We start from the raw sequence: 23,985 nt of genomic DNA on the forward strand, positions 1-23,985 counted from the left end.
TATTTTAAAGAATTACCTTCATTTGTAAACTATTAACTATATAAAATAATAAAATTTACAAAAATTATTTTCACTCGTTTGTCAATAGCACAAACATAAAAAAAGTCGTTTCCATATGTATAATACTATATTTTACATGTTAATAACATATGTAATATACAGATATTTTACAATCCTTGGTATTTTGTTTTTTTATAATCCTTGGTATTTTGTTTATTTTAAAAAAATTTGAATCGTTTTATTTTTTTAAGTTCGTCCAAAATATTAAAACAAATAATTCAGTTTTTAAAAGCTATACATGACTGTATTTAAAATTGTATTTGATACTGAAACATAAGGTTTGTATCCTAAATTTACAGTTACTAATTATGCAAGTAATTTTTTAATTTCGTCCTTTTCCGCTGCCTCAAGGTAGCTTTGGCCATCTGGAGTAGAACCATTTTTATTAGCTCCCTACGACAAAAAATATCCAAATTTATTTCATGAGATAAAATAAAAAACAACAATCGAACCTTTTTTAGAAGAAATTCCACGCAGCTCGTATGTCCTTCCCAAATGGCAGCAAGAATGGGGGTAATACCATGTTTGTCTTTTCTCTGTATTACAAATTTAAATTAGATTAAAAACGTAATTATTATAAAAAAAAGTCCGGCATTTATTAAGGGCACACCTGGTTTCGACTTCTTTGGACTATGACTAAACACAACTGTGTATATATGTATGTAACCAGTTATTGCCTTATACTTTTCAACTGCCATAAGTGTAATGATTCACAATCATAAAATTCGGCTAAATAAACCACTTACATCGACGTCCGCTCCTATATCAATCAGGAACTGGAGTACATTAAGCTGGCCAAAATCCGCCGCATAGTGTACGGGGAACCGTCCCTTTATTTCCTCATTCACCTTTTGTGCCTGTATACAGGTATATTTAATTAAATCAAAAGCATTTTTTACATTGGCAAACACACATCGTTCTGAAAAGCGGCTTGGACAGCGTCAAACTCTCCGTTTTTAATGGTCCAAATAATGTTTTCATTAGAAATTGCACTCATTTTTACTTTTCTTTTGGCTCGACTTGTCAAATACTGCTAGAGATGGACTTGTGTATGACACTTGTCCAGATCCGATTATTTTTCCCATATTTAAAATGTACATATTATCCAGTTGGGATTTTTTAGTACATTCATTGAACAGTTAATTTAATAAGTTATTGTACAAGATTATTCAAAATCAATCTTAGTTATCGAAATAGGTTAACATATAGAAGGTCAAGTAACTCTGAGTTACTAACTAACATTTTCCAATATAACTTTTATTACAAAATAAATAGTATAATGTTTAACTACCACATTCCAGTCACATTCAACTCTCTAGAAAAAAATGTAAGTTAAGTTTATGAAATTACTTAATACATAGTCCAGTATATTTTATTCTACTTTTTTCCACATCCACTGCGTGAATGTTGAAAAATATGTTCATTATTCGACCTTTATTTAAATTAATTGTTAACAAACGAACAAGAGGTTTGGTTACACATGCGTAAAACAATCACAATTATTGTTGGAATTTGAATTTCATAAATTATCACCATTTTTTTCATTAAAAGAATATTGTGCAAAAAGAAGGTTGTAAGACGGAAAATTGCAGCATTGCATATCCGTTCGTTTCCAATGCGATCCTTTAGAGTATTCTACTTCCAACTCCTTCATAGTTTCGTAAGCCAGAGAGCACTGTTGCATAGAAAGAGTATTTATACTTAAATAATACACAATATTACTCCACACCAAAGTACCTTATTAGCAAAAATAGTCACAATAAATTTTCCCGGCTTGAAAGTGTTGATAACTTGATTAATAAGTTTCCTATAGTTACTCAACGCAACATTGGTTTCAAAGCTCACATATGAAAACTGATTTTCGGGAGTGATGTGAATTGTCATGTACTCTCCCTGTAAAAATTTATAAACATATAAGCTATTACAAATTATGCTAAAAAGCGAATGTAATATGTTACCTTGTTATTAATTCCATTCATGGAATATCCACATGGATCAAAAAGAAAATCATCAATGTGCATGCTCGGCAAAATGGTATCGATTCCAGATTTCTGAAATAAAAAACTATAAAATTATTGCTTTTTACATTAATGATGTCATCATACCACAGTAGCCCCATTAGCATTATCAAATTTATTTTTGTAAAAGATCGACATGGTTTCGGGATCTAGATCTTGCATAAGGATTTCAATGGTTTGATCTGGATCAGAGTCGATTCCTTTCTCATCCGTTATGTGTTGGGGAGAAATTTTGATATCAGAACGACTAAAAGTATAGAGATACCAACACTCTAAGTTCATGGAACCCAGACAGTAGGATCTTCCATTTGGAAAAATAGAGTCCAAATAAGTAACTTCTTCTGTAAACCCCTGATGTGGAGTTATCTAAAATACAAAATAAATTTAGTTAAAAATGTATAATAATTTTTAAAAATATTAACCTGTGCTTCCGGTCTAGTGAAATTCTTTCGCGAGTAGAACAAGTCAGCGACTACTTCGAATCCGTTATCCTCCGCCAATTTCAACAAAAGACTTAAGCATTTAAGAGGAGTAGTTGTTCCACAAGTTTTAAGAATCCATCTTCGCTTGGAAACAAACATACTACTCTCGCTAAACCGATTTAAAATTTAACATGGGTTAGAATAATCTTTGTAAAGTTTTTTTAAAATAATAATTAGTAAATAATGACAAAGGAGAAGAAAGGGTAAAGCCGTATCGGCAGTAGTTAAATCAATTACTACCTCAATACAAAAGCATCAATGGCATCATTTTTGGAAGTGCTGATTATTTCACAGTTGACATTGCTAAGAACATTCTCCCAATCAGATCTGAAATAAAAAAAAATTATATTTGTTTAAAGACTTAAGAGCGTTCACCCAAATGAGAAAGAACCTGCTTGATTAGAGCACATTATCAATAAGAAAGGTCAGGGTATAAATTGAAAGCCCTGTACTTGTATTTAATCTATACAATACTATTAAACAGGGTTTCTTGTCAAACAAGCGAGATTGTTTTTAACAATCACCGAGCTCTTACGACTGGCTACACGTGCTTGGCATCAGATAGGCTGATAAAAATTATATTGTTTTTCTAAAAAGCTACACATTTTACGCATTTTTGTTTCAACAAAAACCAAGATTTATTATCTGTATTACCTGACAAGGCACGAAAGACAATATACAGCGGATAAATTTACTTTTGTCTGTGACTGTGCAGCAGCCTTGCTTGAATAATATTTTTTTAATATTATTGCTTGTCACGTATTAAAGGGCTTACCTGCTAATGTTTCGCAAATCGTTCTCGCTATTGGAGCTTTCCTCGAACCAAATTTCGAGGAGTTTCTCAACGCCCTCAAAAAAATGTTCACCGTTTTCCAACATGCTGCTTGACAATAACAAATGGATCTGATAACAAAACAACTTGGTGATGTAAAATTAACGATAGCTCTATCGATGGAATGTGTAATATACCGATGCCCCTTATCGATATTTCTTGCACAGGGCTTTAATAAATTTAATAGTTTAAGCCGGATGGAAAATATATTACATTTTTAGTTATATACACAATATAACGTATATTTAAATGCGTACTTTAGTTTAATTTCTAAATTTGTATACACAATATAACGTGTATAACGTATATTTTAATGTGTCATGGGCAATTGGTAAGCTTTAGTTTATATTTTTAATTTTGTATTCTCAATTGCAGTAATATACTATATTCCTCGTGAAGTAACATTTTTACCTTTCTAAAATTTTAAAAATATACATAATGGCAAGTAGATGACCAAAATTTATTGCTTCGAAAATTTAATTTTTCGGCTAACAACTAACTCGTCCGAAATATTCCATCGCTTAACCACAAGCTTTAATTAAAACACAGTCTGCATTTGATTTACATTTTACATTAACCAGTTTATTGTGATTGTTAAAAATTGTATAGAGTATTTTATTTGAAAAAATAAATGAGTAATATTTTTTGTATCTTAACCTATTATGAAGTCCTTATTTTATTTAGACGATTTATGTAGATTCGAAAACAGCATTAAGTTTTTAGTTTCTTATAATTGTATATAATTTAAATATTTCCTTGAAAAGTTTGCATTGCGTGATTATTGCTTTTTGCATAGTTTTACTATTAAAATGTTTTGTGGAGATTATTATATTATCACATGATTTTCGTATAGGCAAGAGATTTAAAACATTATTTATTTTTTAGCTTTATAAGTTGTTCAATTGCAAAGACAGCTGAAAAATCATTGTTAAAACTAAACTTTTCATTTTAATAGAAGCAATTTGTGTTATTAAAAAATTAAAAATACTGTAAAATGGTTTTAATAAATATAAATATAATAAATTTTATTTTTAATTTAATTGCATTAAGTATTGATGTCCTTTCTTAAGGTCTATATTTAGTGTAATATTATTAAAAAGTTCTGACATACTGGTTCAATTTGTATACCACTTTTACACTAATAAGTATTTTGGTATTAGTTTTTAAAGATACAAATGAATAAAATGTAGTTTTAAAGAATGAAATTTTTTATTAATAATCTATACGTATTTTTAATCCTAAACCTTTTGTTTTTTATTTCTTATGCGACCTCATAAATAAACAAAATGTGTGTTAAAGGTTTGTTTTTCGAAAAGTGAGTAGGGGAATATATTTGGCGTTTTATGTTAACTTTGCATTATTTTCACTGGAAACAAGGTTAAGCGGTGCGGATAGGTCCGCACTTTCACAGGTATCATTAAACGCCGGCATAGAATTTGACTTCTTCCGCCTTAATAAAATATCTTTAAGTGCTGCTGCGGTTTCGGATTCATCAATTTCCTTTTTGTATTTCTAAAATAAAAAGAAGATAATTGCAGTAATAACAAGAACGAACATTTCAGTCGTCATTTTGGGTACTTTGCACCAATTTTATTAAAAAATTTCGAAATCAATCTTGGATGCTCCAAGCATATTAAAATGTACTTTGGAAAACTGTTAAAAAACCCATACAAAATATTGTGAATTTCTTAATATTTTTTGGTGTTAATGAAGTTATGCAAAACATAAAAAAATATAGCAAAATAGTAAGAAGTTGTATTGAAAATGAAACCTAACCCACTTGTCCACAATTTTAAAATAAAATGCATAGACTTACATTTAAAACCAGACCAGAAATATCAAGAGGTTCCCTTGACGTCAAGAATTCTGTTTTCGTTGGTTCCATTGATGAACATGATGACATTTGCTTGTGTTCTGTAAATGAAATAGAATAATTTAAAATAACTAATAAATTCTTATTTTAAAATTAAAACAAGGAAAGAAACTATTTGTTATATTAGAAAATAATATTATTTTAAAAACTTAATTCTGTGATTGAAATTTAAGATGATTTACATCAAACCGAACATGACTATACCCGTTTTTGGTTTTAATGATGAAGACATGATAAACATTTTTAATTGTCAATTTTCTTATTCCTTCATACGATTTTTATAGTTAAATTTATGTTTTTTTATCATATACGCGTAAATTTCAAGATATAGACATTTTTACAATTTTACCAGTTATTAAATATATAGGAAAATCTAAATAAAAGTCACTGTCTGATTTCATATATGAGCTGTCATTTAATTGATGTTGTGTTTAAATCTTTATCGAATATAATGAAGCAAAATTTCTTCATTAGATTAGTTTTTCCCTTTGTAATGGGTTGAACTAAACCGCACACTTTGTGATAATTATCTGTCAATAGCTGTATGTTGGGAACGTATATATTATATCAAATAATTTACCATTTCCTTTTATCGCTTCATTTAAAACGAACAATTTTAAAAACTCAGGTTAGAAATCAGTAAAGAGTTTATCTCCATTGTTTTTAAACTTATTTGCATTAAAATCTTTTTTTTTTCCCTTGTTTAAGCTATAATCAAGCGAGCATTTGTAGTTGATTAAAAAGGAGGATATCTATCAGAAAATAGAACTAAAATGTTTGTAATTGTAACAATTATCATGCACCAATACCATGCTCCATCTCTCTTATAAGGATGTATTCATAAACTAATTTCCCCTAGAGCTTGAAATATTTCGTCCTTCAGTTGTTATTTTACTTACTAATAACCGCTTTTGATTTTTGGGCAGATCGTAACGTAGGGTATATCATAAAACACTCACTTTTTTTAGATCGCTCCAGTTCTTTAGGACGCCTGCGTCTGGTGTGTATGGTATCGCGTCTCATAGAATGCGGCCTGTTAACCCCATGCAGCTTGAAATACAACCCACAGGCGTTGCAAACCATTTCTCCTCGAACACTTCGCCTCCAAATTGTTGTGGTGAGGGTTCCACAGTTCGAACATGACATATCTTTTTGAGCACCAGGGATGGCATTAAAAAGGTTAATGTTCTGTAAAGAAATTATATAATTAATATGGGCAATAGTAAAGAGAACTCCAATTGTTTACCCTTTTATCTTTCTTTTCCTCGGGAGCTGCTTCTGAAGTGGTATAAGTATCAGTCACATTCTCATTAACTACATCGATGCAATCAGTTTTGGTAGGAAAACTTTGTTTTCTTCTACATGGTTTTGATTTGCTGGATTGAGCCTCTGATAGATCCTATAAAGAAAAAAATTATGTTTAGATTTTCTTAGATCTTTTAGTTTTAAATCCATTATTTACCTTTAATAGTGCTATGGGTTCTTCAGGTACTTTTGTATATGATACTGTTGGCGGAACCGGAAACACAAAAGACTGACTCATCATGCTACGAATTATTTGTGTTGCCGGATTTTCCTTAGCTATAAAAAGCACGTAAAATAATTTTAATTATGTTAGTAACGAAATTTGAATGACAAATCAATAAGCTTACGGGAATGTAATTTAAGAGCTAATAAATCAGACAATATGATTCTTACCGGCTGATCGTGCCAGTGCCTGCCAGAGTTGAGTAGTTGCCGCGTCCGTGGCGTGATCAGAGCTAAGGCTGTCCGGGGTCTTTCTATCATTAAGTGAGGAGGTGATATCCATCTCCAGTTTGTGAGAGTCAGAGCTGTCGCCAGAGTCTAGTAAGGAGCCGGTACTCGCCTTCGGTGTCTTCGATTTGTAGTCAGACCCACCAACTTGGTTAATGGTAATACTGTAGTTTTGAAAATCCTCTTCACTTCTTAAGTGTGACTGAATATCAAGCATTGGAGTTTGGCAAAAAGGGTGTATTGGGGCCGAGTTCCGTTGATTAGAGTAATCGTTCTTTTGTTTTTTGACGGATAGGTCAATTTCAACTCCGTCCTGAATTTCATTTTGGTTTAATGGACGTTTTGATTTTATCACAGAACTTTTAATACTTGTATCTACAACTGCAGAAAAACACGGAGATTGGGGATTCGAGCATGGAGGAGAAATTACAATTTTTTTGCTTATATCCATTAAAACGGCAGCAGTTTCGAGCTGCTGCTGTAGATTTTCATATTTCTCGATTTCCGAGTCCTTCTGCAGTTTTGAATCAAACTGACTGTGTGAGGATCCAGGCATTATCTTTTTTTGATCGCTTTTCATATGAATTGATTTGTATAAACTTGGATATAAGCTATGTACTGGCATATCTTGATTGCTAATCTCGATTTTCCGATCCAAACCAGGCTGGATGGTGGAATCTATTTTACTGTGTTCGTACTTAACTTTAGAGAACGTGCTAAGCTCCGTCAGAGCCTTCGCCGCTATAGCCTCTGATGAAGCCTTTAAAATTGCATCAAGCTTAATTTCCAAATCATTTGCGTCCTGAGAAAAAATAAAGTCATTTAGTTGAGGATTAAGCTTAAGTTATTTTTAATATAAATTATAAACAGCTTGGGTTTATAGTTATTATTAATCTGCATTTGGTTGTCACATATATTTTAAAGCGTTATACTTTGTTTTGTATTATTACATCTTCATTAGAAGTATATGGCATCTAAATAAAGCAAATACATTAATAGTATACATTTAAAAAAAAATAGTTCTAGGGAACAACATATTTTAATGCGCTAGATGATCGTTAAAATACATTTTATCAATACTTACTAGTTTGAGATTTTTTGATATATTTAAAAATTCTTTCAAAGCTATTTGTGAGTTGTGCGCCATTGTACGAAATTTTTCAAATGAATCCAATTTTTGTCTGCAGTCACCACAAATCACGTTGGGTAATCCATCGTTCGGCAGTGCCTGAAAAAAATATAAATTTATTTTTAAATTTAATGCGCACTTTAAATATAAAGTTAACTTGGAATGTGAATGATGCAATGAGTAAGAAGTAAGGTGGTAATAAAATCAATCGATAAAGTTATTTGAATAGCCAAGCCAGGCACGACTAGCTGGGTAAAATGGGATCACTAATAGCAGATATAATCCTTTCAAATTGTTGAGATTTTGATAAGAAATTTAAATCTAAATTTTATTGACCCTATATATTGGACTAACGTCTTCCAAACGAAAATGATAATTAAAAAATGACTAATACAAAATTAATTATTTATAAATTGGGAAATAAATACTGCTTAGGTATTCCATAATAAAGTTTTAAGCTATCAAAAACAGAAACCATAAGAGAAATTTACGAATTTTAATAGATTTTATAATCAGAATTCCAAAAAACACAATAAAAAATGTGAAAAATTGGAAGACATTTTTAATATTTTTAGATTGTTTAAAATATCCACTTCTAAAAAGAGAATTAAATAGATTTTATTTAAAATTTAACACAAATATTAAAACAAACATATGTTTCTTTAGATAGTTTATGTTAAAAATTGAAAGTGCCTAATGGTATTGTATTAGTACCTGTCTAAACAATCAAATTGCATTTAAATGAATGTTATCTCTGGCGTGGATTAATGTAGGTCTCTAACGCGCTCATACCTACATACATACATACATAGCTACATATCAATATTTACATTCGTGTGTGGGACACTGATGTACGACCTGGCTGTTGATTGTGTGCGTGGGGCAATGCCTCGAAATGGTTCATCGAAAAAATACCAAACAATTGATACCGATTGTTAATAGGCCATGGGATAAAAGCGGCCCAATCATTTCCTATTATTTTGACGTGTGGTGTCGTAATCACATAGATAACGCACACAACCACACGGTGAGCACTTGCAGACCCGTGTGTGTGTGTATGTAAGTATACGGGATATATCCACACACCGTATAGCCACGCTTGTGTGTGTGCGTAATTAATGTAAATTCGTTTCTGTGCAAATGTGTTGGATGGAAATCTGCTTACCTTAATAGAGAGACAGTTGAATATCTGAAATGTAAGATGTGGTGATGAATCATCTCTGCTGTGCTCTTGGCCGTAGTTATCGGTTCCGCTTATTTTTGTTATATTCACACTTGTGTCTTCACGTTGATTATGATTATGTACTGGAACTGGACGTTCCTCCCGCGGGAGTCTCGATTTGGATTGGGATTGGGAATGGGCCTCCGCACATGCAATATTTTCGTGGTGTTGGTGTTGTTGTTGCGTCGACGATGACGATGACTGACTTTTAAATACTGATCTTTCGGCGATGTCCGACTCCAATTGGCATTGGCGTTCGCGTTCACTCGACTTTGCGTCCGCAGCAGAAGGCACACTTGGTGTGTAATGCGTTTGATTTAGGGAAAGGGACTGCGATTTAGGTTGGCTTGGACCCGTTTCGTTATTGGTCAGCACTACGGATACTGATAGCGAGTTATCACCGAAGCAGCTGCACAGATTTGGGCTCGGAGCACCGCAAAAGCAGCCAACACGTTTCTCGTCTCTGCGGATCTCGGCCGAATTTCTGTCTTGGGCACTATTATGCGATGAAACATCGTAAATTTGTAGTTCTGCAACATCGCACTCGTTAACCAATGTGAGGCACAATCGACAAACTTGACGAAACTTATGTGGTACATTATACATAATTAGAAATTTATATGTGTTTGCACTGTGTAAAGAAACTTTCATACACCTCTCCTTTTCGAGATAAAAAAGATAACTTTAAAATAAATTATAAAATGAATGTAAACACTATTCCTCAATTTTTCATTGTCACAATCCACGTTCAGCTCACTAAAAATAATTCACTCCAGTGGTTCGCCACGGATTTTGCGTTCATTTGATCTAGTTTGACGTCCAAATTACCAAACGAGGGCTCCAGCGCCACTCGCATCCGCAGCATGATTCATCGCGGTTAAAAGTTAAATATTTTATTGAAATTTCGTGATTAAGCTGTACAAATAATACAATGCAATAAATAATAATAGTGATCTGTTAATTTGTGAGACCAAAATATTCGTCTGATGAACTAGTAAAAAATACTGAAAACAGGGATTTCAGTATTTCCGTTATCGATACCATTTTAGCTCCCTATATACACGTAAATAATATAAGTAATCCGAGAAAATTTATAATATCAACGTTTATATCCTTACCATTTGCACCTATATGCTTTAAATTGGAACAGCAAAATCATGTTGCGGAACGTTCACTATACCCAAATCCCACACAACACATCCACAACACATCATGAACACCCTGATCCCACCGAGCCACCATTCAAAATCATCCTATAACTCCATAAAACTATTTTAGAAATACTTTCCACCGCTTTCACATAACAACATTAAAAGAAATAACATCTTTTAAGTACATTGTACATTTTTAAATAAGCCTTAATAATATTCTTTTACATTTAAAATTTTTTTTATTTTAATGAATTTTTGCTTTGAGGTTTGAAACAATCGATTAGCTAAAAAGATACTTATATTTATTTGGAGTCGTGGGGTATTATTGGCTGCGAAAAATATGGTAGTAAATTTAACTACGATATTAAATTAAGGAGTTTGTATTTGTGAATGTTTTTGGTCCAACAATTTTAACAATTAAACCAGGTCCACAATTCAACAGAAACATTTTCTTGCGTAGTTCTGTTCATCGTTTAATTAATCGTCGAATGTTAAAAAACATTTTAACACGTAACCGATAAATTTTGTAGATTTTATCAATTATGTAAACCTTTTTGGTCATTTTTAAAAGGGACTGCGTGTTTCGAGAATTTCCAAGCGATTCCCCAAGACTTACTTTGAGGAAATACTTATCTTGATGGAACGTGTGGAATAGTAACGCTACAAGAAGTACACAATTAGGTCACTCCGAAATTAAATCACCTGCTACTAATTTGGTCACACTATACATTTTAGGATTTAAATAATAACACTATGCAAGTTGAAGAATTGTACGGAGTCAACGAAATATTGCACTGCTTTATGGACAGAAGAAACTTAATATCCAAAAATAAAGATTCCTTAAGATTATTTTTTGGCATGCTTACATTGCACCTATCTATACGTAAGTTTCAGAATATAAACTTTAAATGTTTATCAAGGACGTGGTAGTCATTTTATTCTTTGAAGGAAGAAGTATTCTTTTCACGGAGGTACGATTTTCTTTAATATTAAATGACTATTTTTTTTACAAGTTGCAGAACACTAAGTTAGTATATTTGTGTAAGGTTTCTTAACATTTTTCATATCAATGTTAACATTACTATCTTGGTCCTTCGGCTACGGCGACAGGCAGGACATTTCCAAGACTACTAGCAGACTGTTTTATTGCGTTGTAGGTGGAATCCTTTTTCTTCTCCTCTCCTGCTGGTTTGCTGAAATACCATTCCTTTTTGTTGGCTAGAAACAGCAACATCAAAGCGGGCAGGTGTATTAGTGAAAATCGGAAAAGCTTTCGCGAGCTCCCGCTATCCGACTTTTCATAAAACCTATACGCTGCAATCAAAAAATAATTAACAAAGTGCTTAGGCTGTAAAGGTTAAAAGATTCTTACCAAGGTAGGCGAAGTATGCGTTAAGAGGTAGTGTTTCCAAAGCAAACCAGTAGTTCGTCACGTCCAGAACCGGTGCCATTACCGAAAGTCCTGCAATAGCCAGCGAATATCGGAGAGCGGTGCGGCGACAAAGTCCCGGATTGGTGACAGCCATCATCCGATAGCCGGCACGGGAGTAATCCGGCCTAAGGTTCCACGAAAGAGCGTTGAAGTGCGGAAACTGCCAGGCGTACAATACTCCAGCCAGGATCATGGCTCCCGCATCCAGGGTGCCGGCACATCCCGCCCAGCCCATCAGAGGCGGAATGGCACCCACTATCGAACCAACCCAGGTGTTTACTATGCTGATCCTTTTCATGGGCGTATATATTGTGGTGTAGAGGAAGAGGTTACCCGCTCCCAGCGCCGCCGTCAATCCATTTGTCCCGAAATACAGCATGCTCAGACCAGCGGTTGCAGACACCGCCGCAAAGGTAACTGCGTGCAGAGGCGTCATTTGTCCCGTGACGAGCAAGCGGTTCTTCGTCCTCGACATCTGCGAATCAAAAGGAACTTCGTGGTACTGATTTATGGCATTCGCCGCAGCCGAAACAAGCCCCGTGCCCAGCGTGCACATCGCAAAAGACGCGGGATCGAAGGCAGCCGGTGCCATGGCATAGCCGCCCATTGTCGTTATGACCACCAGAGCTGGAATGAAGTAAGTTCAGCCGTCTTATTTCGATAATCAATAAACCACAAATCTTAACACTTACATGTTAGACGGAATTTAGACAGCTTCTTGTACTGGCTGAACGTTTTCCCTGGGATCGTGTACGGACTCGGCATCCAAGGTAAAAGCTGGACTTTTCCCGACTGGGATACTGGCGGTAATGGATTGACACCTCTGTCATCTTGGGGAGATGGTGATATTGTTGCCGCAGTGGAGTACTAAAATAATTATGAAAGTTATAGTTATAGTAGCATTGCGTAATGCTCGAGAACCTCACCCGTATAAGCACCAAGTCAACAGGCGTTTTAAGCTGGGTTTGCACCCTCCGAATTCCCTTGAATAATATCATTATTATTCAGTTATAAGTAATGCCGTCGGTTATTCCATTTTCCTAGTCGTGTTTTAGTTTCTATTACTTTTACATATCAATATTTTGTTGTTTTTAAATCACATTGTGCTTAAGTGTTACCATATTTAAAAGTAAAGAAAATGCCAGAATGAGAAGAAAATAATTGGGGACATTCAAATAAATATTAAGAGGGCACGAAAATGTTGTATTTAAATATTTAAATTGGACAATTCGAAAATAAATTATATATAGTTTATATCAAGACACATTTTCATTCCCGCATCATTTGTAATGAAAAGACAGTCAGTGTATGTTATTTAGATATATTTATATATCGTCTGGAGTTCTTATCACTTCCAAAATTTCTGTTTAAACAAAATGTTAAAATTATATTTAAATCGATACCATAATAAGTATTTTAATAAACACTATGAACAAGGGTCTTGAGATCTACGCATGCGCTAAGCATGTAATTAAGCCTATGTGTGTGGCAGTAATTTTTACATGTGAATGCAGGAAGGCCCAAGTCCTTGTAAGTCTTCATCGATTCAATAATTGAAAATTATGGTTGTTTCTAATATAAAAATACTGAATGTTAGTCAATGCTGAGAATATAAGTTTAAAAAAAACTCAAGTATGGAAACATTTACTAAAAAAGAGCAACTTTACATGTCTATGTGAAACTTCCCTTAAAAATAAGTAACCACCTGCCAATATTTTTCGGCTTAGTTAATATTTCTTTAAAATATTATATATTTATTGTTGTTCTTGTCAATTTGTGGACAACACCGAGAAGACATAAGACAAGATGTGTTTTTCGTGGTTACAAGTGTACAAATATGAATTGTTGCGAAAAAAAGTATTAACAAAAAAAGTAGTGAGGTAGCAAGGTTCTTTAAAAACCCAAAGCGAATGATAATAAGCAATGCCAAAAATCTTAAAATAGGTTACTAGTTATACTTATTATATTTAATTTAAGAAAGTGAATTTGGGGATAAAATTTGTTATCAAATAGTTTATTGGATCACCATAATAAATAAATATTTAAGTCCATCAAATTAATTTATATCAACATTTTCTTTTCATCTAGATAAATTAGACAAATGCCAAGCTCAAGAATGGATATTTATATAACAAAGGGAATTACCAACCCCAACTATCCTGGATTTCAAAAATTTGCCCACACTCTTTCTGATGACTACATTCAGTACTCTGACATGGAATGTAATGAAAGTGATTTAACGGATAGTGACAGAGAGGATGACCAAAACACATTTCAAAATAAGGTTTTTATGAAAACAGGTTCAGAAACTTTTGAAAATACCAAGGATTCGATTTTAAGTAAGTGGGATAAGCGAGCGTTTGACAATGGAAACACATATTCATTCGAGGAAACTGGAAACAGATCGCCATCCCCAAATATACCGGATATTGTAAATAAGAATTGTAATGCAACATCAGAAAACTCTATGAGAACTTCAAATAAGCCGGACCTTATTTATAATTTAAGTCAGAATTATATGACCAATTCTGACTTCTCAACCTGGACTTGTACAAATAATTCTCAATATGAGGGCCAATTGCAAGGACAAAGTCCAATTGATATCGTTGGAGATTTTGGCGGAGAGGTGGAACGGGAATTCGAACTACTTATAACTGGATATAAAAACAAGAAAACAATAGATGGGTTACAGGGATCAAATTTGACTAAGGTAAATTGTTATTTAAAAAAAAATATTAAAGCACCATCAACTTATATTAACAGATTAGCGACGCAGAACTATCAAATGGAACAGAAGCTTTAAAGCATACACCCTCAACGCGATTATCTGGACACAGCATTCGCAAAAATAAAAAGAAAAACACACCTTACGGTAATGAATTGATAAAAATTAAGCATCAAAAACCGTCACATGATGAACGACAGCTACCACCGGACACCTTCGACTATAAAACATACAACCAACGGAAATATATAATATGTGATTCTGAAAGTTATTCGTCGGAGAAAAACAAAAATGAAATGCAGAGTATCAATCAGGGTGAAATACCTAGCATGAGCAATTTAGAAATCGGACAAACTCAGCAGCATCTTAATGAAAACAATCAAAAGGTGGCAAACCGGAGATATTTAAATCAATCATGCTGGTCTCAATACTTGGAAGATCCTTTAAAGTTTTGCAATGATCAATCTTCTACAATGGTGTTAGGTAAATAACTATAAAATTTAAAAAACATTGTCAGCCATATTCCTAACTGAAACAACTGTCCTTAATTTTATTCGTATTAATAGAACAATTTGATGCTTACAAGATAGCAAATGATATGGATGTGGAAACATTACAAAATCATTATAAAAAGGTCAAGCAAATTGAAAAAAAGGTATAACTTTAATAAAGATTACTAAATGTTATTTATGGCCAATATTTTTCTTTGCAGCGTCGCTTTAATCGAGATGAAATACGTAAAAGATTGGCGATCGGGGATAAGGATCCTTTAAATAATGGTTCGTTCCTGAATAATTCTCGCATTTCAAATTTGTATGGTTCTATATGAACCTTATTTTTGTTTTCAGAAATAAAAAAAGATGAATTCTTAACTGGGTCCGACAATGAAAGCTGTAGTTCTGACTCTGAAACGTGTCCCAAATTATCAAGTGGAGTACTTCGCAAGCAATCGGATTTTTGTGAAACAAAACGCAATAAGGAATTTGAAAACGATAAAATATTTCAAAAGAACCAAATCAATCAAGAAACTACCATGAATCAAACGATTAATGGTAACCCCATTGAAAAACAAGATTTTCTATCAAATGAAACTTTGTTTTTCTTCGCGAACCAATCAAAGCTCCAAATTGAGGTTAGAATAGCCCTCGCTCAGTCAAAGGAAATAGCACAAATGAAAGTTAAGGTACATTTGTATAAACATTAATTTTTTAAATATTTATTAATTAATCATTTACTTATTTCCCCTTAGGCAAAGAAGCATGGCATCACACCCATAGGGGATGTTATTCGGTCAATGTTGTGTGATGTTGGTATAAAAATGGATTCGAATCATCGGTGGATATCAAGGCAGTTGCTCACGGGAATACAAGTTCCGATTCTACAACTATTGGTCAATAATCTTCAAAAATATATTGAAAATTTAAATCTGTCTCTACTAGAAAGCCTCAAGGAGCGAGACGATCTAAACTCGGACCAAGATGACATATTACATGATCTTGAAAAAATAAATAACTTTTTGTAAGTAACTTAAAAGATTTTATCACAAACACCCATTAAAAAAATCAGTACTTTTTTAAAAATTTCTAGTGTTTTTCAACAGCAATCTGGACAGCAAGTCAATAAAATAGATCGACATGGCCTTCTTGATTAAAACTTTAAAGTTACATGTTTTATTACAAATTTGTTTACAAATATTATATTCACTTGTATAATTGATAACAATCTACCGAGACCGTTTATAAAACACATACTCAACCAATGTTCTTTAAACACTGTTATATATATGTAATTATTTGATGCTATATAAATAAAAGCTAATATAAATTATTTATATTACTACTAAAAAACAATGTTAGTTGTTTTGAGAAAACAATTTCATCCTTAACGATTAAATGAATTTCATTAAATTGAAAAGAATCCCTTGAAAGTGAAACAAACAGAATATTCTCGATCGTTTCAAATGTGTGCTGTTGGGAAGAAGGCATTTTGTGATCTTGTTATACGGTCACATTAAAAGTGACTTTAATTTGGCGCCTTTTTATGTTTGCAACAAGCAATTTTCCGCCTCTTGTGAAATAAAGCAACCAACATGTTGAAAAATAAGTCTATAAAAACATCCAAGTTATATGTTATTAAAAGAGGTAAGTTAGCATGCTATATAGCAGCAACAGGTTTAAAGATATTCGTTTCAGATGGCCGGCAGGAGGAAGTACATTTTGATAAAATAACCTCCAGAATACAGAAGCTATGCTACAACTTGAACATGGATTTTGTTGATCCTGTAAGTTTGTTTCTTATGTGTAAATATAATGGTGGTCTCTTAGGGTAAATTTAAGAGCCGTTATTGGAGTAAGTATTGGCATTTTTTAAAGTCTTGCAATAAAATAAAGTATCAACTCGGTTGGCGAACTCATGTGGGACTCCTCTAAATAAAATAATCTTAGACGTCTGTACATAAAAATAAAATTAAAATCTATAAATTGGAATTAAGTATTAAATAAAACAAAACTAAACTAACTAAACATATTAAAAACATACTTTATTTTCGTAGGTTTCCATTACCTTGCAAGTTATTAATGGTCTGTATTGCGGCGTGACTACTCAGGAACTGGACAACTTGGCTGCTGAAATCGCAGCCGGATTAACATGCAATCATGCCGACTATGCCATTTTAGCTGCTCGCATTGCAGTTTCTAATTTGCACAAGGAAACAAAAAAGGTTTTCTCCGGTATGTAATCTTCAACAATACAAATTATGAAAAAGTATTAATAAATTACTTTTATTAGATGTCTTTGATGACCTGTACAATCATGTGAATAAGGAAACGAATCAGAAAGTTCCATTGGTATCAGAATTCCACTACAATGTGGTGAAAAACAATGCCACTCGCTTGAATTCCTCTATCATTTATGATCGTGATTTTGGGTACAACTATTTTGGATTCAAAACCCTCGAACGTTCTTATCTGCTGAAGAGAAATGGAAAGATCGCCGAGCGTCCGCAACACATGTTGATGCGCGTGGCAATAGGAATCCATGGAGAGGATATTGATGCGGCCGTCGAAACCTACAACCTTTTGTCTGAGCGATTCTTCACCCACGCATCGCCAACGCTTTTTGCCGCTGCCACAAATCGCCCGCAGCTGTCTTCCTGTTTCCTTTTGACCATGACGGCTGACTCGATCGAGGGCATCTTTAAATCGGTGGAACACTGCGCCATGATCTCGAAATCGGCAGGTGGCATTGGACTGAATGTTCATTGCATCCGGGCAAAAGGCACCTCTATTTGCGGCACGAATGGCACTTCCAATGGCCTAGTTCCCATGCTGAGGGTCTTCAACAATGTGGCACGCTATGTGGATCAGGGTGGCGGCAAGCGTCCCGGTGCCTTTGCCATTTACCTGGAGCCCTGGCACTCGGATGTCTTTGAGTTTCTGGAACTCAAGAAAAACACTGGCAAGGAGGAGAATCGCGCCCGCGATCTGTTTTACGCCCTTTGGATACCCGATCTCTTCATGAAACGCGTCGAGGCCAATGAGAATTGGTCGCTGATGTGCCCGCACAAATGCCCGGGCCTGCACGATGTCTGGGGCGATGAATTCGAGAAGCTGTACACTAAATACGAGCAAGAGGGTCGTGCGAACCGAACGGTCAAGGCTCAGTCCTTGTGGTTTGCCATTATTGAGTCGCAGGTGGAAACTGGCAACCCGTATATGCTCTTCAAGGATGCCTGCAACAGGAAAAGCAACCAGCAGAACGTTGGCACCATTAAGTGCAGCAACTTGTGCACAGAAATCGTTGAATATTCCTCGCCGGATGAGATTGCAGTGTGCAACCTGGCATCCATCGCTCTTAACATGTTTGTCACACCCGAGAAAAAATTTGATTTCCAGAAACTTAAGGAAGTTACCAAGACGGTTACCAAAAATCTCAACAAGATAATTGATATCAACTTTTATCCCCTCCCAGAGGCAAAGAAATCCAATTTGAGACATCGTCCCGTGGGCATCGGTGTTCAGGGTTTCGCTGACGCCTTGATTCTCATGCGATTCCCATATGAAAGTGAAGAGGCCGGTCTTTTGAATCAGCAGATATTTGAAACGATTTACTACGGTGCCCTGGAAGCCAGTTGTGAACTGGCGCAGGTCGAAGGTCCTTATGAGACCTATGAGGGAAGCCCCGTGAGCAAAGGAATTCTGCAGTACGACATGTGGGACAAACAGCCAACGAACCTGTGGGACTGGCAAAAACTAAAGGAGTCCATCAAACAGCACGGTGTCCGGAACTCCCTGCTTGTTGCCCCTATGCCTACTGCGTCTACTGCTCAAATTATGGGTAACAACGAATCTTTCGAGCCCTATACCACGAACATTTATACCAGACGAGTTCTGTCTGGTGAATTCCAGGTGGTCAACCATCATTTGTTAAGGGACTTAACTGAGCTCGACTTGTGGGACGACGACATGAAAAACCAAATCATTTCCAGCAGGGGCTCAATCCAAGGTATTGAGACCATTCCCCAGAAAGTTCGCGATCTTTACAAAACTGTGTGGGAAATCTCAGTGAAGTCCACAATTAAAATGGCCGCTGATCGTGGGGCGTTTATAGACCAAAGTCAGTCGTTCAATATTCATGTGGCTGAGCCAAACTATGGAAAATTGACGTCCATTCACTTTTACTCTTGGAAAGCTGGGCTTAAGACCGGAATGTACTACCTGCGCACAAAGCCAGCCGCCAATGCAATTCAGTTTACCGTAGATAAGAAACAAAGTGCGTTGAAGGTAAATGGCCAAAATGGCACCTCTGAGGAAAATCCCCAAAATTATGAATTGGACAGGGAACGAAAAATGGCAGATATGGTTTGTTCGCTTGAAAACAAGGATGCCTGCATGTCGTGTGGCTCTTAAAAGCATGCACATAAGTTAACATTTATTTAATTGTATTATGTAAACACAACTATTAATAAAAAGTAAATTTGGATTGAAAATTTGGGATATTATTTATGAATTTGAGCTACAAAAACTGGTAAGAAAGCAAACTTTTTAATACAATAATTCTTATTAAAAAAATTCAACCCATTTGGTAACTATATAAAAAAAATGTTATACATATACTAACAACTTTGAATTTTATTTTAGATTACAATCGGAGGATAAACGCGTTTTGGATTCTTTTGGGATGTTAATTGTGCTACTTGTGTAATGGTTGTGAACGACGTCCTGAGGTGTGGAAGCATACTGATGTGATATGGCATTGTCCGTGATTATTTTCCGCACAACTTCTTCAACTGTTGCAGCGGTTGTCTCCAGGTCCGCCTGCGTCTTATTGTCCAAGTTCACTAGAGTAAGTGGCTGATCGGAGTGCACAACGGAATCCATGCCAGTCTTGGCATTGCAGAAGTCCAGGATCCAAGACACCACAAAAAAGCAAGCGGCATTCATCGGAAATGCTCTTATCAAAGTCGAGTTTAACCCGCGGAAAAAATATTGCGGGCCCTCGTTTTTAAAGCCCTTTATAGCACAGTCGACAAATCCATTGTATTTGGCGTTCTTTCCAAGCCCATCTGCTTGCATGTGGGTCTTCACCACGTCGATGGGGTAGCAGGCCAACCAAGAGGACATCCCCGCTAATCCTCCTGCCGTTAGAGTGTATAGGACGTTGGGAGTTTCCACTTGGCGCATCATGAACTCAAAGGACACAAAGTAGGCGGAAAATCCTAGTTCATCAAAATAATTAGAGGTAAGCATTAACAGAATGACGATTTTGTAAACAATAACAATTATTTGATGGAGACAAAATTTAAATTTGAAATGAAAAAGAACGATCTATCATTAAAGCTGAACTTTAGAAAGCATAAAAAGATTTTAAATCAGACATATCTATTTTAAAGCTTATTCCTTGCACGAAATATAATTATGGATTTTAATTATTTTAAATTCTTCAGCTCACAAGCTGAAGAAATTCTTGAAATTTTTTTTTATTTAATTTTTTTTTGTACCCTGCCTGGGTTAAGCCCACAGGAGCATAATTAAATAAAGCAAATTAAACTTACCTGGAATATCTCTTAGAATGGTAGCTAGCAGTCCCTTGAAGGCGCCTCGAATACCTTCGGTTTTTAGTATGTACTTAAGGCAGTGGATGGGTCCAGTAAATTTGATCCCGCTGTCGATCTGCGATGATAATTGAAGTCTGGTTTTTGCCAACTCCATCGGTGCACAAACAAAACTTTGCGCCACGCCAGCTATGGAACCCGCGAAAAAGTGGGATTTCAGCGAATTGGGATCGTTGGAAAATCGTTGAACATTTCCATACACCCCGAAAACGATAGCGTTTACAAGTCCTATTCCACCCATGGGACTGCTAATTCCTCGGTATAATCCTCTGAAGCTTTCTTTTTGCATTATCGTTCGAAAACAGTGTAATGTGCCTTTGTATTTCGGGTTATGAGGATTATCGGTTTGCAAATGCACTTTCACTGTATCGAAGGGGTGACCAACAAGAACCCCAGCAGCACCTGAAATTCAAAAACAGTATGAAAGCTTCTACAAATACAGTAGGTAAGATTATTACCTCCGAGAAGTCCAGCGACAAAATCCACAACCATTTTTGGAGATAAGGTTTCAGAGGTTACCTTTAATTGAATATCCCCGATCTCTGAACCTCTCCTTCCGTTTGGATCCTGAAGAAATAAAATCGATCAGATTTAGTAGCACACATGTTTTGGTTTCATAAATGCCAAAAACATTTTTAATAAAGTTGGGTCTGGTGCCTTTCAACTTTTTTAAAATCCAAAATATTATTAGCACATTAGTAAGCTATGTTTGAAGTCGGTAAATAATTATTCTCAATTAAAATATAATATTTATAAAATTTTATTAGACAAATATTGAACTTCTCTATTACCCGCTGGAATAATTTGTCGCGTGTGTCTTAAACTAATTTTTCAGTTGACGTGATGATGTTTTTCATTGGCTGAGGTTAGAGTAACTGATAACGCGGCTATGTTTAATACAAAACATACAATTAACACAAAGGTGTAGACCTATAATGCGACTATAAAATACCGCCTTCTAAAATTTGATTCAATATAATTGGTTGGCACAAAGTCAATTAACTAAAATAAACAATTAAAACCAAAGGCGACTAACTGGTAGACGCAACTAAGAATTGAGCTTTAAATTTCTATTAAAAAGTTTTGAAACATTTCAAACGTAGTAAATGTAAGAAATAATTAACTCATCTCTGCTAACCTTGTGAGTTTGAGATTATTCTTGCAGTATTTTATAGTCGATACTTCCAAATAAATTTGTATAATCAGATTTAATTATATATTATGTAATTAAACTCAGCTTGGTCATTTTCACATTTGTCGCGACTCGTTCTTTGTGTTCGAGATTAAGAATTTTAATGTCATTTATGTGACCTCTCAGAAAACTAATCGCACTAGGCACCAAAGACTTTGTAAATTAAACAACAGTTTGTTGACTTGCTATTTTATAAGTTAAAAGTGTTTTTTTCTTAGAGTCTTTATAACCATTAATTAGTCGGTACTTAAGGCGTTGCACAGGTTTGGCAAAAAAAATGTTGTATACAAATTTCGTCAAAAAAAATTGTATTCCCTCAATTAATTTTGAGAAAAACCAAAAGGGTTTGAGATAAACAGATTTGTTGAATTCTTAGCAAATAGTTTTTACAAAAAACGTATTCGACATAATAATTAAAATTATGGGTTTTTTTTGTACTCAGCTTTTATTAGGCAAGAGTATATAGAAGTCAAGGTAAATTTTTTAGCAGAAGTCGTTTCCGACTATATAAAGTATGTACATTTTTGAACATTATTAAGAGTCTAGTTCGTTTTTAAAAATTATCTCCGTTCCAGCTTCTGGATTTCGGGAACTATAAGATTGGAGCGACATATCGGAAAAAAGGAAAATTATGGAATTTTCATTTTTAGACTATTTTTAAGTGGTTTTGAGAATTAAAGTTTTTTTTTTGACATGCAGGTTTGCAACTCTTTTTATAACAGGGCAATTAACAATGTTCATCAAAAACATATATACATACATTACAAATTTAAATTAAAATGTTTTTGTTACCTCTCCATTGTTAAAACGAAATATTATTAATATAGGATGCATTTTGAAGATCTTTAAATATTTTATGGAAAAATCATAATGTTTAACCAGCGTAGATTGTCTGTGCTTGTCATGCTGGAAAAAGAAAACAAATTCAATTAAAAATAAATGAACAATCGCATCGAACTTACAAACCAACATATGCGTTAATTTGTTTAAAGTCTTTACTACTTACCAAGAAGATATCTCGATTCTTCCCATATTATTTGAAAACATAAATAATTTAGACAAGGAAAAATTATTTATTTCAAAAATTTGTTGACTGACAGGATTACTTTGTTTTGTAAAATATGAGTAGACATCCTGGGAGTGAACCCAAAAATTTTGAACCAAAACACGTTAGACCAGAGGGCGTTGTATTTTTGGTTAGATTTTTTTTTTTTATACCAAGGAGATATTTTTTCGGGCAGTTTAAAAACTAAGCTTGAAACCTTTGAATCCTCTTTTTTATGCGCCCGCAGATTAGGACCCGTAGCTGGACTTCTTATCATTTAGCTGCAATTGAAACGATAAAACGAATATCAGAAAAATAATTATAGCTTCGGTGTTTTAAAACTTAAGCTATCAAAAAACCGGACGACTATCATAAAGCTGCCTTGGGAAAGTTCGAAAAAATGAATAGGAAATTCCACAAGACTTCGTGGTTTTTCAACATACATACATACATTTCAAATATTTGTTTTCATTTTTTTTAAAGCGAAAATATATTTCTCATAGCTGCTATATAAGAACGATCACCCAAATTAAACATAGCGGTATAGGATTTTGTCTACTAGTCATGGGCTTAATACTCGCTCTATCGGTTAACTCATTGTTAAATATAATATATTTTTTTTAATAATTTTTTTAATATTCTTTATTGCCAAAGAATCTACAAGACTGTAAACACTTCTGCTTTTTAAAGTTAACGTGCTCTCTCGTTTTTTCTGTTGATACTGCAATATATTTAAGATACTTTTTTCAGCCCGAAAGTCCATACAAATTCGGATTTATTTTGGTTAGAAAAGATACTTCTGTGATAAAAGAAAGTACTTAGACATTTAATTGCAAAGATATTTTAAAATAACTCAATTGATCCTTATTCAAGGGGTTATTTTATAATTTATAAATATATTTTTCTGAGTTATTATTGTTTGTTCCTGTGAGAGCTTCATATTATAGTCATTCGATT

At 34.2% G+C, this 23,985-nt stretch overlaps 7 protein-coding genes across 11 annotated transcripts; 2 read left to right on the forward strand and 5 right to left on the reverse strand.

Annotated features, from left to right (window-relative positions):
- Window positions 1-277: 277 nt before the first annotated feature.
- On the reverse strand, window positions 278-1,108 carry LOC108039437 (myotrophin). Its single transcript, XM_017116455.2, has 4 exons — window positions 974-1,108; window positions 807-917; window positions 513-596; window positions 278-453 (listed from the first exon to the last, which is right to left on the reverse strand). The coding sequence occupies exons 1-4, from the start codon at window positions 1,055-1,057 to the stop codon at window positions 367-369; spliced, it is 366 nt and encodes a 121-aa protein (XP_016971944.2). The 5' UTR covers window positions 1,058-1,108; the 3' UTR covers window positions 278-366.
- Window positions 1,109-1,475: 367 nt separating this feature from the next.
- Window positions 1,476-3,470, reverse strand: LOC108039436 (S-adenosylmethionine decarboxylase proenzyme). The gene is made up of 7 exons (XM_017116454.2): window positions 3,336-3,470; window positions 2,801-2,887; window positions 2,501-2,669; window positions 2,166-2,444; window positions 2,019-2,111; window positions 1,798-1,953; window positions 1,476-1,735 (listed from the first exon to the last, which is right to left on the reverse strand). The coding sequence occupies exons 1-7, from the start codon at window positions 3,437-3,439 to the stop codon at window positions 1,580-1,582; spliced, it is 1,044 nt and encodes a 347-aa protein (XP_016971943.2). The 5' UTR covers window positions 3,440-3,470; the 3' UTR covers window positions 1,476-1,579.
- Window positions 3,471-4,582: 1,112 nt separating this feature from the next.
- On the reverse strand, window positions 4,583-10,358 carry LOC108039439. The gene is made up of 8 exons (XM_017116456.2): window positions 9,315-10,358; window positions 8,105-8,248; window positions 6,964-7,822; window positions 6,728-6,846; window positions 6,512-6,664; window positions 6,225-6,453; window positions 5,209-5,306; window positions 4,583-4,904 (listed from the first exon to the last, which is right to left on the reverse strand). The coding sequence occupies exons 1-8, from the start codon at window positions 10,020-10,022 to the stop codon at window positions 4,734-4,736; spliced, it is 2,481 nt and encodes an 826-aa protein (XP_016971945.2). The 5' UTR covers window positions 10,023-10,358; the 3' UTR covers window positions 4,583-4,733.
- A 1,073-nt stretch (window positions 10,359-11,431) lies between these two features.
- Window positions 11,432-13,096, reverse strand: LOC108039440 (protoheme IX farnesyltransferase, mitochondrial). The gene is made up of 4 exons (XM_017116457.2): window positions 12,881-13,096; window positions 12,647-12,821; window positions 11,895-12,581; window positions 11,432-11,836 (listed from the first exon to the last, which is right to left on the reverse strand). Exons 1-4 carry the CDS (start codon window positions 12,950-12,952, stop codon window positions 11,604-11,606), a joined length of 1,167 nt encoding a protein of 388 aa, XP_016971946.2. The 5' UTR covers window positions 12,953-13,096; the 3' UTR covers window positions 11,432-11,603.
- A 332-nt stretch (window positions 13,097-13,428) lies between these two features.
- On the forward strand, window positions 13,429-16,529 carry LOC108039319 (schwannomin-interacting protein 1 homolog). 4 transcript variants are annotated; one of them, XM_044459823.1, is made up of 8 exons: window positions 13,429-13,484; window positions 14,043-14,664; window positions 14,718-15,162; window positions 15,246-15,334; window positions 15,392-15,458; window positions 15,528-15,862; window positions 15,929-16,197; window positions 16,267-16,529. In XM_044459823.1, exons 2-8 carry the CDS (start codon window positions 14,056-14,058, stop codon window positions 16,328-16,330), a joined length of 1,878 nt encoding a protein of 625 aa, XP_044315758.1. In that variant the 5' UTR covers window positions 13,429-13,484; window positions 14,043-14,055; the 3' UTR covers window positions 16,331-16,529. The 4 variants fall into 4 exon arrangements, with proteins under 4 accessions (XP_044315758.1, XP_044315759.1, XP_044315760.1 ...); XM_044459824.1 differs by lacking the exon at window positions 13,429-13,484 and adding an exon at window positions 13,502-13,546; XM_044459825.1 differs by lacking the exon at window positions 13,429-13,484 and adding an exon at window positions 13,522-13,586.
- Window positions 16,530-16,688: 159 nt separating this feature from the next.
- LOC108039331 (ribonucleoside-diphosphate reductase large subunit) lies at window positions 16,689-19,666 on the forward strand. Its single transcript, XM_017116293.2, has 4 exons — window positions 16,689-16,820; window positions 16,872-16,960; window positions 17,231-17,408; window positions 17,467-19,666. Exons 1-4 carry the CDS (start codon window positions 16,769-16,771, stop codon window positions 19,584-19,586), a joined length of 2,439 nt encoding a protein of 812 aa, XP_016971782.2. The 5' UTR covers window positions 16,689-16,768; the 3' UTR covers window positions 19,587-19,666.
- A 122-nt stretch (window positions 19,667-19,788) lies between these two features.
- LOC108039315 (mitochondrial basic amino acids transporter) lies at window positions 19,789-23,115 on the reverse strand. 2 transcript variants are annotated; one of them, XM_044459931.1, is made up of 5 exons: window positions 22,990-23,115; window positions 22,776-22,889; window positions 21,250-21,358; window positions 20,732-21,193; window positions 19,789-20,395 (listed from the first exon to the last, which is right to left on the reverse strand). In XM_044459931.1, exons 2-5 carry the CDS (start codon window positions 22,815-22,817, stop codon window positions 19,809-19,811), a joined length of 1,200 nt encoding a protein of 399 aa, XP_044315866.1. In that variant the 5' UTR covers window positions 22,818-22,889; window positions 22,990-23,115; the 3' UTR covers window positions 19,789-19,808. The 2 variants fall into 2 exon arrangements, with proteins under 2 accessions (XP_044315866.1, XP_044315867.1); XM_044459932.1 differs by lacking the exons at window positions 22,776-22,889; window positions 22,990-23,115 and adding an exon at window positions 21,583-21,646.
- Between the last annotated feature and the right edge of the window lie 870 nt (window positions 23,116-23,985).

The sequence above is a fragment of the Drosophila rhopaloa genome, unplaced genomic scaffold, assembly GCF_018152115.1.
Source record: "Drosophila rhopaloa isolate 14029-0021.01 unplaced genomic scaffold, ASM1815211v1 contig_2, whole genome shotgun sequence".
Lineage (NCBI taxonomy): Eukaryota > Metazoa > Arthropoda > Insecta > Diptera > Drosophilidae > Drosophila > Drosophila rhopaloa.